Genomic DNA, 12,856 nt, shown 5'->3' on the forward strand with positions numbered 1-12,856 from the left:
AGTATTTAATAATAAGATTCTTATAATTAAAAGGGAAAACGTTATTTTTTAATAAAAGGGGTAGGGTAAGAAGATTAACCTCGTCGATCCGAACGTAACTAATATTAAAAAGTAATATAAAGCTAAGCTCGCGCGAGGGATATATATTACGAGTATTTATTAGCTTAAAGTAATTTTTAATTACGCTAAGGTAGCGTAAGTTATAAATTTAACTAAATAAAACGTCGAGGTACTTAATAAGCGGCTTAAATAATAATAAATAAATCTCGATTAAGGTCTCGTTTACTATCTAATCGACCTTATAATTAGTAAGCTCTACGTCTTTATTAATAAGTTATTTACGAATAATAACGACCTTACTTCGTAATTAAGGTATATTATTATCTTAGTTAATAAGAGTATAAGTAAGAGCGAATTTACTATATATAGTAATATAATTTATTACTCGTTAACTAAAAATAAGCGAGTAACGAGAAGTATATTAACGTTAGAGGTTTATAATATAGTTAACGGCGTTAACTTTTTTTACGTAATTTTAATAACGCTAAGGAAGATTATTAATTAAATTAGCCTTTTACTTATTTTAACGGTTATTTATACCGATTCTTATTTATTATATAAATACCTTATTAAATTAAGAACGACAAAAGAAAAGAGGCTTATAATCGATATTATAGCCCTTAGGTAATTATATAAAAGGTACGAAATACTCGAGATCCGTTAGATTAATAATAAAAATAACCTTATAAACACTTTTATAAAAATAGTACTAAATAAGGGATTAGAGTAATTTATAAGTAGTAGAAAAGTTATTATACGAATAGAGGGATAGGTTATATAAAAAGAGTAAAGAAAAGGGGGAAAAGGAGACGACTTAGTAAACGGGCCCGAGGTCGAATTATACCTCTAACTATAGCGGTTAAATTAATAAAAAAAAGAGAAAGTTAGTATTAGATTAGAAATCTAATTTAACCGTAGTATATAGCCGACTATATAGGGGCTAATTAAGGGCCCTATTTACGATTATTATAGCTAGCCTAACTTACGGTTAGAACCTCCTTTTTATACTTACTACGTAGATATTTATATAGTTCAATTGATCTCTTCGTTAACTACGGTTCGAACCAACTACCCTGTAATAGGGATACTAACAAAGACATATGCCTGGAGCGTGAATTGCTGAGTTGAGAAAGGGACAAAAGTCATCACGCATGCCGAAGAGAATTTGGTCTACTAGGCAAGCGAGGGGCCGCCACAAGACTCCCAAAACAGACCCATGCTGAAGGTAGGTTGTTCACAAATATTATTAATGCTGCTTAGAAAGGCCTGTCTTTTGCGCCTGCTTTTGCAAATATTCCTTGTGCTTTGGCTGGATAAAGCTCATATCCCCCCTGAGCATCAACGACCTTTCCACACCCTCCCGCAGCCCGGACTGCAAGACATGCTCGCAAGCGCTCAAAGTGAAGCCGAACCGCGGATGTGTCGTCTGCCCGAAGCTGAATGATGTAGAGGACGGATGCGAGAAGCCCGAGTGAACCGTGAACAGCTCGAGCTTGAGCAGAACTGACTGAAGGGCCGAGGCGCTCCCGCGGTATGCTGCGACGGGATCCGGGGCTGTGAGATCGATTGTCTGCGCTGCGAAGGACCGGATGAGAGACCCAAGTAGAATGCTGTCACACCGTTTGCCACCTGTGGGATCTTGCGGCGATGACATGCATCGGTCTCCGTGTTTGAGCGTCATGTAGAGGCTGGCGTAGGGTTCCAGCATAGTGGTGAGGAGAGTCTTGCGTATTGTTGTAGCATCATCTGGGCCATGAGTTAGTCGTTTTCATTACGGAGTCTCTCAAAACCAGGAAATTATCGGAATACGTACCGACAAAGCCAGATGGGAAAAGATATTCGATGTGGCAAAGCTTGTATGAGTAAGTTTCACGGTTCGCTCCGCTATAACCGAACACCAAGTCTCCATCGTCGTCAACTAAACACTCAGTAGCAATCTTCATCGCCATGTTATTGAACATTTGGGCGTCTCCGAGTTCATAGGCAACACCCAGAAGCAGCGGATTCTGCATACTCGTCTTGACTGCCTCCATCCATCCGCGGGCCCATGGCCGCGTGATGCTAGTCGCGTCATATTTCTCAGTGACCACAAGAAACTGATAGAGACGTGTGAGTTCCAGTTGTTCGGGAACGTTCTCAAAACGCCCATGCGAGATATTGAGTAGCATTTCCAAAGCCTCTTGCCGGTCATCGGGGAGTTCCACAGTCCAATCTCGCGGGGCACCATCCATATGATGTGGTCGCGACTCAGCGAAGCCACCATAAAGCATTTTTCGAAAGACTGTTGAGGTTCTCGCGAGCGCTTTGGAGCACACAAAGTAGTTTTTGGGCTTTTCTTCAACGTCTTCTCCTACAAAGAGGTAGAGGTCCCCATTGGAATCGATGACATCCAGGCCGCCAAGACTCCGGATCGCCGGCTCATGGTCGGGATCTTGGTCCATTGCCGTCATGACACGGAGGAACTCTGGAGAGCGCTCATCGACTTTTGCCGTGTTTTTTCTGGCTTGGAATTGTTGTATGTTTGCCAGATGAACTTTGCGAGTAGCTCTTACTGGTACAAACCAACCCAAATCTGATTGTGAGTTTCGGGGATCACCAGGTTGCCCTAGTCTGACTTGTCCACACAGAGACGTTCCAAAGGTGGTGAGATTGTGGCCCGTGCACGTCACAGAGGTCGTACAACGGGGGAAAAGGAGTGTTTTGAAGTCGGTCGATGACTGTTGGGCAGAGGGCGGGAATAAGGGGTGGTCGAGTGAGGGTCCTGAGGGCTGGGATCAGCCAGGGGTTGGTGCTCGTAACCTAACTGAATAAAGACATGTTCTGCCAGAGGAAGCAGAGACCATTCGTTTGACAGAACTCTCACAGAAGGGCTAGGCTCGGAACTGATGGCTTCAGGACCGTCCTTGGAGCGAATGTTATACGGGCGATCGGCAACATCCCGGCCCCCGAGGCCCCCGCGCGGGCAGGGCAAACCCACCACGATAACGCTCAATGGCGCTTCGCGTCTCGGAGTGCCTAGTCCCGTCACGGCATCCCACCCCTGTGCGGCGCGGCGCGGGACGCTTTGTTGACCCCACAATCCGACTAATGTGCCGACAGTCTTTCAGTCAGCGAGGTCTCTGTCGGGTAGAGAGATAAGACACTTCAAGTCGATAGTGACTTTTCTCCCCTTTTCAGCTCACATAGATACTAAAAGAATGGCTTAATAAGTTTACTGATGATTGCTGCGTACATGCGTTGCAGCTAAGCTTCCGGAGACTCACTTGGCATATGTTAGTTTCTTGGATACAGGTGATTTATAGAGCTGGGAGAACTACGCCGCAGTTTCGACTATATGACCAACATCAGGGTTCTGCTGCATAATTTAGTGCGGACAGTGAATCTTGTCACCTCAAAACACACCTCAAATATTAATACAGGCTACATTTCCGGCAGAATTCAGATCTCTCAACTGCTCTTGATCTATGAAGACTACTATTGAAGACCATATACAGAGGATAAGTTCATAGACATGTCTATCAGTAGATAAGGATTGCCGATGTATTCGGTCCTTTATCTTAAGGTAGTGGTTGGCTTGATTCGCAGTCATTGGATCTTTGGCTTGATAGAGAGCTCGGGGGCCACCAAAGCTACATGTAGTAAGTGTCCAGGATTCTAGCCCTGCACATCAGATCTCGTATCCTGTCAGCTGGCTTTGTGTGCCGAGACATTCCGGCATCCCACTCTCCCTACGGGCGACATGCCATTCTGGTTCTGTGTCTGGCGCGTGAGCGAATCATATTGAGATCCCCATGTTTCTGCCTTCTTATGCCCCCAGCCTTACTGAGGCATCATAAACACTCATTCACAACTCACGCTTAGATGGAAAGTATCATTTCGAGACAGTTCGAATACCTTTCTTACTTTCAGAAAACTGACAACCCGGAGGTGTGATTACCCGATCTCAGGGCGGGTCAGATTCCAACCGCGCGAGAACCGCGCCGCACTCACAGTCATTCCCCGGGGGCCGACAGGTCCCGCGTTCCGCGATGCGACGACATTATCAATGCCAGGTACCAAGATTCACAAAACTCACATGCCACCACGGTTTCGGAATCTCTTCTGCCCTGCAACGCCGATGCTCTGAGACTTTAAATGTTAAGCAAGCACGAGGCCTGCTTTCGCCTCAGGTCACCAGACTACATCAACCTGTTTGGTCCCTAACGCAGAAGATTGCTGTTTAAAGTGAGCGCATGATCATGTTCCTAAACGCCTCATCTCTGTGATTATCTAAAAGCTTGATACTTTGTAATTTTACCTTGCATGCACCTTACCCTGCCTACTCTAGTAAATACATAAGTAGACTATGGTATATACTGTGGTCTATCCCGCTTAAGCCCGCAAGAGCAGAAGCTACTCTGGACAACCAGGTACATTGATCCCAGTAACTATTGCCCTAACGTGGAAATCCAAACTAGAAAGTCTTCCCGAGAAGTGGAGAAATAGATAGTAACAGAGATCGGAGATCGGAAGGCTCCATCGTCTGGCCGGGGTATTCCAAGCCAGCTGGTGGGTCTCGGGGGCTCTATCTCTCTTCTAATAACTTCCGAAGTCGAGATAAAGAGATTATGCAGAACACATAGCTCACTTCAACGCCGCGGAGCAGTTTCAGTGAAAGTACACATATGTAGAATCAAATGCAACCTGTTTCTTCTGGTGGTATAACATGCCGCTAATTATTGCTCGGATTCTTTACCCATAAAATCATACAGAGTTCGAGTTGTCTGCGCATGACCAAGCAGAGGACCGGTTTGGGCCGTTGTAGTCATTGATAATTCCCATGATGGAACTGTAAGTCCCAGCGACCATCAAGAACGTTCCCGAAACCACAACAAAAGCAGCCCAAACACACATAGCGTACCATCTTATGGTTGGGTTCTGTCTTCCTTTCGTCCAGTTGTCGTAGAACCACATGCAGCCCATCGGCTGGAAGCAGATCAGTGTGCCGAGAAGCGCACCGATGAGAGAGATAAGACTGTTGAATACGGGAATACCGCTAGCAACCAAATAGGCCACCAAAGCCACAGTGAAGGTACAGCCAATCCAGGTCGCCCAGTGGGTAAAGGTGTTAGCTGTCAGGTGCCTTGATCCTCTCAGAATTCGAACGAATACGTGCTTGCTCGGTAACTACAATGTGGTTAGCGCAGATTCAAGCTTCTGTGAAATCAAGACACTCACATGGAGCAAGACAGCGGCCGAGACAATAAGACCAGGAAGACCGAGTCCATAAGCGACTTTTTTGACGCTGGGCCCAGCAGAGCCGAGAGCGGGCGAAGAAACGTATGATCCACAGTAGTAGTAGACAACGGCACCTACAGCCACGTAGACGAGCGTGACAACAGATTGGCAGAGAATGAGAGCTCGGGTGTAATGCTTGGGCTCGCGCATCTCAGCTACAATGGAGAAGAACGCTGGCGTGCCTGCGTACGAGAAAACGAGTGCAGAGATGGCAGCGATGGCCTCTGTGAAAGTGGGCGAGCCTACGAGCTTGAAATCCGACTTCCAAGGGAGATCTTTTGGTGCTGCGGCAGGCCTATCCTGTAGGCCAACAGCAATGGTCACAGTGAGAACTAGCGAAGCTATTAGATGCTGCAGGTTTAGGTAGGGGCTAAGAGCCTAGACTTACCGGCAACGATGATACTCGTAACACCAACCCATGCCAGCCAACTGATTCGTCCCAGCGTCCGTATGCTAGAAAAGCCGAATCCAATAATCGCTGCAACTGCGACAAAGACGGCGGTACAGGTCGCATGCATAGAAAGAGCATTCAAAGCGATAGAGATACTCAGCATAGCGGAGCCTGAGGTGAAGGTAAAGACTATGGAAGTAAAGATTAGTGAATTGATGTTGATACTGATCGCCTGTTACAGAGCACTCACAGAGGCAAAAGCCGGCACCGAAAATTTCACGGCCAATCCAGCCAAACATCAACTCTCCTGCATCATCAACGCCGTAGACTTCGGGATGGCGGAGCTTGAAAGTACCGACAATGAAGTCGGACCAGGTAGTGATGCCGCTAATTACGCAGACAAGAATGACTCCTGGAATTATCCCCATGGTGTCGAGGATAGAGGGGATGGATAGAACGCCGAGACCCATCTGAGTTTTCATCATTAAGACGGAAGTACCCAGCCATCCGACCTAATGCCAGTCAATTCCTATAACTTTTAAATCACCGAAAAGGAGTTACAAACACTGCGGTAGTTGGGGCCATCTTCCGTAATCTCACCAAAGACGGCATCGTGGGCAATCGCGTTGTCCGCGGCAACAACCTTGCCTGTGTTCGACGGCGCCTCACCCAGCGAGCTATCCTTGATTTCTCTTGTGTCCGACATGGCGGTGCCTGTAAGCAAGCACTCACTCTCAAAAGATGGGTCGAATCGGCGGGAACGGGGTCAACGATTGGAAGAGGCTAGGAAGGGAACGGCAGAATGAGCATGTTATTATACTTGATGAAAATTCCCCAGATCATCTTGCAAGCTGCCGAGCATTTTTCCGGAGAGATGAAAATTCTCCCCACCTCGCGGGGTCGCTTCTTTCGATTGACACATTCCTTTATGAAATTTCAATGGAGTCAAGTGAAAATCCCTTCTCGCAAGTGCGCCGGTATCGGAGTGTGTAAGTCCGAGCCTTGGCGAGATCATATGGGCACTGACTGGGCAGTAGAATGCCATCTTTGAAGATTTACGCCCCAACTTCTCTGCCGGACGCTCAAGTAGGAGTTGAGGGGATTCAGTAACTCCACGGATCCGAATTCAGAGCTCCAGGATAGCTTCTTGCCTGCGGAGAATTGGGTCCATCGCGGATAACATCTATCATTTATTCCGCCTTAGATCCCGCAAAGGGTTGTCTGGGGAAGTGGAGCCATAAATGGGAACAATCACCAATCAGGCGCCGTTCTCGTCATGGCCTTCCTCTTTGGATTAGACAGCAGATGAAGATATCTTCTGTCAATAAATGGATCTCCGGTTGTGGGAGCTATCTATATCGACGGCATACAATCTTGGTTGCTAGCTGCTTCTCTTCAAGACCCTGTGAACGTGGCACAGGAAAGTAATGACTACCTGTCCGAAATCGTGGGTCAGATCTAGCGTGTTTATGAGAGTTGCCCGTGGATCTCAGTAATATTGCGATACGCACACAATGGAATCTGATTCTTATCATCAACTTTAACGACTGATGTTCTTCTCAAGAGAAATCTGCTCTACCTAATCGGAAAAAGCGGAACCAGCGAAGAGTTCTCGATTCCCATGATCCACTTGTACCGACGGGATGCACGTTAACGCTTACATGAACCACCCAAGAGCCGTGCTTGGTTTCGAACAATCGCCAAACTAATGTAATAGCCTTTCGGCCTGTATACTCTATTTGGCCTTTTCTAGGCTTGCGTTCTGTGGCGTAAACGTCAGGGGCACGTCCGCAGGGCTTTGGGCGATGATATCCTGCACGATGGGACCGAGTTGCGCGTCGATAGGTGTTTCGTTGGGGGACCAGCCAAGCTCGACGGGAAATCTCTCATTGCCTAGATGGTGTCAGCTTTCATTGCTTTGATGAAGAGAATTCACCTTAATCAAACATACGGAAGAAGTACTCCAGAAACGTCCTGTTAGCAACAGCAACATCCGGGTCTCCAAAGATTGCCAGCAAGAATGCGTTCTCGCCAACAATGACTGGGATCTGGGCATCGGTGATCGAGAAAGTCGGATTGATGAGACTCATATCAAAAGCATGCCGAGCTCGGGCGTTCGCGATCATCGTGATATTAATCGCCTCCTCGTCTCCAAAGTAGCTTACAAAGTTGTCGAAAGTTCCTACGTCGAAAGCGTTGGTGGGGTCGAAGATGGCATCTTTGCGAGAAAGACTACCATCGTGCTCGATGACGTTATGGGCATGTAGCATTTGCAAGTCGAAGAACTATCCATGACAAGATTAGCCCAAAGCGCTTTTGGCTAGTGGCATGAAGCTTTGGTGTTAAGCGAAGCAGTAACAGCTTACAGTTGCATTAGGGACAGGATTGACGACGAGGGCATTGTTGAAGATGTTGAGGGCGGGCGCTTCGGGCACATTCAGCGCATCGTTGAGGGCCTTGATGAGGATATCCTTGGTGATGTTCCGGCCGTCATGGGGAACAAAGCCATGGTTGGAAAGGGTGTTCATGACCGGGCACGGGGCTCGTTCTATGTTCCATCTGGTCAGCTGTGGCCTCAAAGTCGTGGGACATATCACGAGACTCACGATCATTAGGACCCGGTGGACTCCAGATGAAGTGATTTGGCTTCAAAGTACCCCATGATTCGTTTCCAGTTTTCAGCCCCTTCAGTCCCTTGCTGGGCGGCAGAGCAAAGCGAGTGTTCGGGTAGGCGAAGTGGGGGAAAGCCTGAACGACGGAGGCAGCCCCAATGATGGTTGGCACAGAGAGATGCATGTCTTGCTGAGTTTTATAGATGGCTCTTAATGACGAAAGGGGAATGAACTGTTTGCGGTAAACTTTGGACTGTGATTAATCGGTAATTCGAAACCAGGTCTATATGTCATATTTGCAGGAAGCAGCGATGGCTTTATATCATTCTCACCGATTTCGAATATCAAGCCATCCTATAATGCCAAATTGCGAACAAGTGACTGGCTAGTTTCTCAATTCTCACCTGATCGACGACACCCTGTTCAGATGCTCTTGCTGATTCACAAGGTGGAACTGCACGACCAGCGCAGTACTACTGAGCCACAGACATGGACCCACTCGACAACGAAAACGAAAACGAAGATGAGGCTCTCCGCAGCCATGATTGTTCCAGGTCGCTGTACCAAATTATCGTTCTCGTTCCCGTAGGGCTGCTTACATAGTAGCAGCCAATGTGATTGAAGGAGTTGTCATATGCCAAGTATTATGCCCCGAGTCCTACGTACGTTACCGGTGGCTCAGCACGCATTCTATCCCGTTCTTTGCTTGGCGCCAGTGAGACCCAGCACCAGTGTGGTGGTCTAGAAATACAACATAAAACGCCTTATGAATGCACACTGAGATGGTGGTCTAGCTTAAAGTAATGGAAGTAGCCATTCACTGTGGCCGGAATACGAGGCATTTATTCAAGCATAAAGTTGGAACTGCGGGCCGACTCGGCACTTTCAAAAACATGGACCATTAGCAATCAACGACTCATGATTCGCAAGAACACTGATGGCTTCTTGATTCATTGGAGATGTTCACATGGCTCCGAAGAGGACTGCTCAGAGATAACGTCTAAAGCCTCTGCCCTGACTGGTCTCGTTATAGCCGCGTAGTCACAATGAGCTCCTCCTGTAACTTGTCACCGATCCTTACACTTTGTTTCCACCAGAGGCCATGATTTCCAAAAACTTCATCCTCTAATCAATCGAATCGGCCATCATTCACGCTGCTCTGCTCCACGCAGCGTTCTTGGATTTCATACTTGGACTTCATAGGCCCCGAGTATCCAGAGGTGATTCCGAAGTTATTGGCGGAATGATGCTCCCAGCTCTTCCGAGCTCTCGTACCAAAGGTGGATCTTCCATCTAGTTGTCTTACTCGTGTCTCCCAGCAAGAATTTAGAGAGTTTCTAATTATGCTGTCATATCACCTTAAGCAGCAATATGTTGAGATACTGTTGCGACATCAAGCCTTGCGCCTCCTTGAATCCTTGAAGCGACAGAGGGATCGAGTCTCGGCAGAGATTAAGGCAAATTCGGTGCGGTCGTGGCAAGCTGACACGGGATTTTAGGTGATGGTCCCACGAATGAGTTTCACTGTGGCTGGTACTGGTCGTTGAGAAGATGAGAAAAGCACGCCCAGTCCCATCCGATCCCATCAGACAGACTAGGCGACCATTCGTCGCCAACCATGGGCATCTCGCCAAAGGAGTCGAATCCGAACTCCGATCCGCTGGTAAACCCGTTTCCTTGGTTATAAAAGGGCATTGTTGAACCAGGCACATTGCCACCTGATTCCCTGCGGCGGCTGTCGTCACTGCCTGACCACTGAGCATCTACCGATCTGGGCGTCGGTGTCTCCCCAGCGTTTTGCCAAGGGCTGGCGTCTGGCATGGATCTTGGAGTCATGGCTGGTACGGTAGTAGTTGTTCGGTTACTCGACGATCCTGGCGTCGGCAGCCCTTTGTGAAGGAATGAGTCGATCTTCTGTAGCAGCATGTCCAGTAAGCCGTCACCCCGAAGCCTCGTGTATATCTCTCTCATGGAGTCTGAGGCCGTTTGAATGAGCTATGAGCATGTCAGTGACGTCAAGAGGGCGAAAAGGCTCGCGCAATAGCGGCTTACGTGGAGGTCCATGGTTGAGATGCGAGGGTCTGGGTGCGTTACGACATGGACGGCTAGGGTTGTGAGTGCATGGAGTGGCGCAAGAAGATTCGGTAGGATCGCATTTGACTTGGAGTCGACCGCTTCGACTACTATCCTGAGAACTTTCCGGGCGGCGTTGGCGGTGAGACCTTGCCCATTCCGCATGATGTAGTCCCACGGTTTGCCTTTAGCAATCAAGTTGGCGCCTGATGTGATTGCCTCTTCGCTGATTAGAAGACTGTTTCGTGAGAGGATCACGAGCCTGTGATGTGTCGTGTGAGTGAGCTGTATCTGATGCAATGAGACGAGAAGCTCACTTACGCATTATTATAATGCATCGATATGAACGATGCAAAGGGGCACTGTTTTGAGCCGATCAAGATGTCTGATATCGGTCTGGAGTCGAACATCGTCAGCTCCACCTTCACCTATTCACGTATGGGTATTCATGAGGGACGGTCAAACGTACCTTAGCTCATCGGGCACTGATTCACCCCATCTGGTTAAGAGCAGCTGTGCCTCCCCTGTGGTCTCAACCTTTTCAGCTATGATAGCTTGTAGTGCACCGTCTCGGAGTCCGTCTTCCTTCCGGCTGACGATGACAGCCTTTCTTCCAATTTCGCTGAGTATCCTCGCAAGGTCGACGGTCACAGCAAACGCCTTATCCTTCGACGACGTACCGTTGCCCGTGGGCATCTCGACATGAGGCGGGTAGCACTCCTCATCCTCTATTGAAGAAAGGCGACCCAATTCGAACGCCAAGAACTTTTCAAAGGAAAAGATGCCGAGCCAGAATGCCTTGCGCTCTTCCTCATTGGCAAAGTCTGGCCTCTTGTCAGGGCGGTTGTTTTTGCCGCCTCGGCACGTTCGAGGTTTGTGCAGGCCCAGCGACGTTGCAATAGAAACCGCCGTGGTGAGAATGTTCCAAGCCCCAGCGCACTCATCATAGCAGTGAAGACACAATGAAAGAAGCGCCAAGGATCTGACAGTCTCGACGCCGTTGACGGTGACGAGGTGGCCAATGAGAGTTTTGCAGTATATTACATAGTCCCCGGGATCCAGTGTTGGTTCCGATAGTGCCGCGGAAGCAAACGCGATAGACATGACGAGGTAGACCGACACCAAGGCCGCTAAACCTCGTGCCTCTGCGAAGTTTATTGGGCCGAGTTCCACGGCTGTGTCAATGTCTCGCATGAGACGGTCTGGGGTGAAGAGGGGATAGACCAGATTGATACCTTCGAGGTAGCGGGCAGCAAGCTTGCGGGCAATTTCTTTGGGAGGAAACGGGCAGGGTTCAGACGACAGAATGCGGTAAGCCGGCGGCCTGTCTATGCGCGTTGGCATCCCGCGCCTTTGTTGGATCCCTAGCCGACGCGCAGCAAGGTCCAACCAGTCGCCGAGGATCTCGACCGAGTTGTTCCCGCGGCTGGGGCGTACTACAGGTAACTTTCCTTGATACTTAGGCGGGGCCTGGCAGGCGGGAGGCTCCTCATCTTCCGGTATGATGGTGACGGCAGCATCCTTGGGAACCGTGACAAGCTTAGGAGCCACTACCGACGCTGTCCGGTCACGGCTGTAGAGCAGCTCTATCGACGGCGAAGTCTTTGTGCGGGTGTACGGTAGTGCCGGCGGCGGCGGCGGCAGCTCAGAGCTCTCAAGCTCTTCTCGAGGTGAGTGTGGAGACGCGACGGCCGTCAGCGAATGCGTCAAGGACGCGCTGGATGCCCGAGACAGTCGGCGCTTCGTCTCCCGGCGTTGGACCTCGACGCCGGGCCTCCGCCGGTCCGTCGTGACGCACTCGATGCCGGCGTTGATGCAGGCCCGGCACGACGGCTTTTGCTCATCGCAGCGCGTCTTCCGGTTGCGGCAGTAGTTGCAGGCGAAGTTAATACGTCGCCTCTTGGCTACCGAGCCCGCCGCCCCCGAGGTGCCCTCGGAAGACTCGACGACGACGGACGAGGGCTCGGCAGCCGCCGCGGGAGTGGGTATGGGGTTCGTATATGATGACATTGCCGCGCGTTGCCTGTGAGGTGTGTGGAAATTCCTCACATAGCCGATACCTGAGTATTCTCCACTGGCCTGGCTAGACTGGTACGCTTACTGGCTGCTGACTGACTGGGTTGTTCGGGAGCTGGAGATGAGGGTTCGGCTGGGGAGGTTGAGATGCCGAAGCGCGTCGTTATGAGGAGTACTTTGGCGTTTCCGAAACGTGAAGAGACGGCACGGCCCAGAAAGAACGAGGAGATCGAATGACTCGCGGAAGCGTTTCGGGAGTTTCTTTGGGTGGTTTAGGTGGTGGACACTGCGCAGGCCGACCGGCCCCTCGTTCCGGTTGACGCGATGATCAGCTCGGAATAGTGGGGGAGGTAGGAGATTGGGAATTTCAGCCTATCTCAGAGGGTGTTTGCCATAATTCTTCACAACGAGATGTCTACTCGGCCAA

The 12,856-nt window shown here is 49.4% G+C and overlaps 5 protein-coding genes across 5 annotated transcripts; 1 reads left to right on the top strand and 4 right to left on the bottom strand.

The window, feature by feature from the left end:
• Positions 1 to 403: 403 nt before the first annotated feature.
• CLUP02_00537 (uncharacterized protein) lies at positions 404 to 565 on the top strand (the record flags this gene model as incomplete). The annotated part of the gene is made up of 1 exon (XM_049279584.1): positions 404 to 565. A coding segment is annotated over one exon (162 nt), but the record flags the coding sequence as incomplete, so codon positions are not given.
• A 741-nt stretch (positions 566 to 1,306) lies between these two features.
• CLUP02_00538 (uncharacterized protein) lies at positions 1,307 to 3,330 on the bottom strand (the record flags this gene model as incomplete). The annotated part of the gene is made up of 4 exons (XM_049279585.1): positions 1,307 to 1,806; positions 1,874 to 2,777; positions 2,924 to 3,144; positions 3,324 to 3,330. 4 exons carry the CDS (start codon positions 3,328 to 3,330, stop codon positions 1,307 to 1,309), a joined length of 1,632 nt encoding a protein of 543 aa, XP_049135542.1.
• Positions 3,331 to 4,803: 1,473 nt separating this feature from the next.
• Positions 4,804 to 6,434, bottom strand: CLUP02_00539 (transmembrane amino acid transporter; the record flags this gene model as incomplete). Its single annotated transcript, XM_049279586.1, has 5 exons — positions 4,804 to 5,226; positions 5,278 to 5,669; positions 5,726 to 5,917; positions 5,979 to 6,240; positions 6,294 to 6,434. 5 exons carry the CDS (start codon positions 6,432 to 6,434, stop codon positions 4,804 to 4,806), a joined length of 1,410 nt encoding a protein of 469 aa, XP_049135543.1.
• A 1,029-nt stretch (positions 6,435 to 7,463) lies between these two features.
• Positions 7,464 to 8,524, bottom strand: CLUP02_00540 (uncharacterized protein; the record flags this gene model as incomplete). Its single annotated transcript, XM_049279587.1, has 4 exons — positions 7,464 to 7,621; positions 7,680 to 8,013; positions 8,095 to 8,276; positions 8,335 to 8,524. 4 exons carry the CDS (start codon positions 8,522 to 8,524, stop codon positions 7,464 to 7,466), a joined length of 864 nt encoding a protein of 287 aa, XP_049135544.1.
• A 1,337-nt stretch (positions 8,525 to 9,861) lies between these two features.
• CLUP02_00541 (fungal specific transcription factor domain-containing protein) lies at positions 9,862 to 12,423 on the bottom strand (the record flags this gene model as incomplete). The annotated part of the gene is made up of 4 exons (XM_049279588.1): positions 9,862 to 10,335; positions 10,393 to 10,675; positions 10,735 to 10,809; positions 10,883 to 12,423. The coding sequence occupies 4 exons, from the start codon at positions 12,421 to 12,423 to the stop codon at positions 9,862 to 9,864; spliced, it is 2,373 nt and encodes a 790-aa protein (XP_049135545.1).
• Between the last annotated feature and the right edge of the window lie 433 nt (positions 12,424 to 12,856).

The sequence above is a fragment of the Colletotrichum lupini genome, chromosome 1 (genome assembly GCF_023278565.1).
Source record: "Colletotrichum lupini chromosome 1, complete sequence".
In the NCBI taxonomy this organism is placed as follows: domain Eukaryota; kingdom Fungi; phylum Ascomycota; class Sordariomycetes; order Glomerellales; family Glomerellaceae; genus Colletotrichum; species Colletotrichum lupini.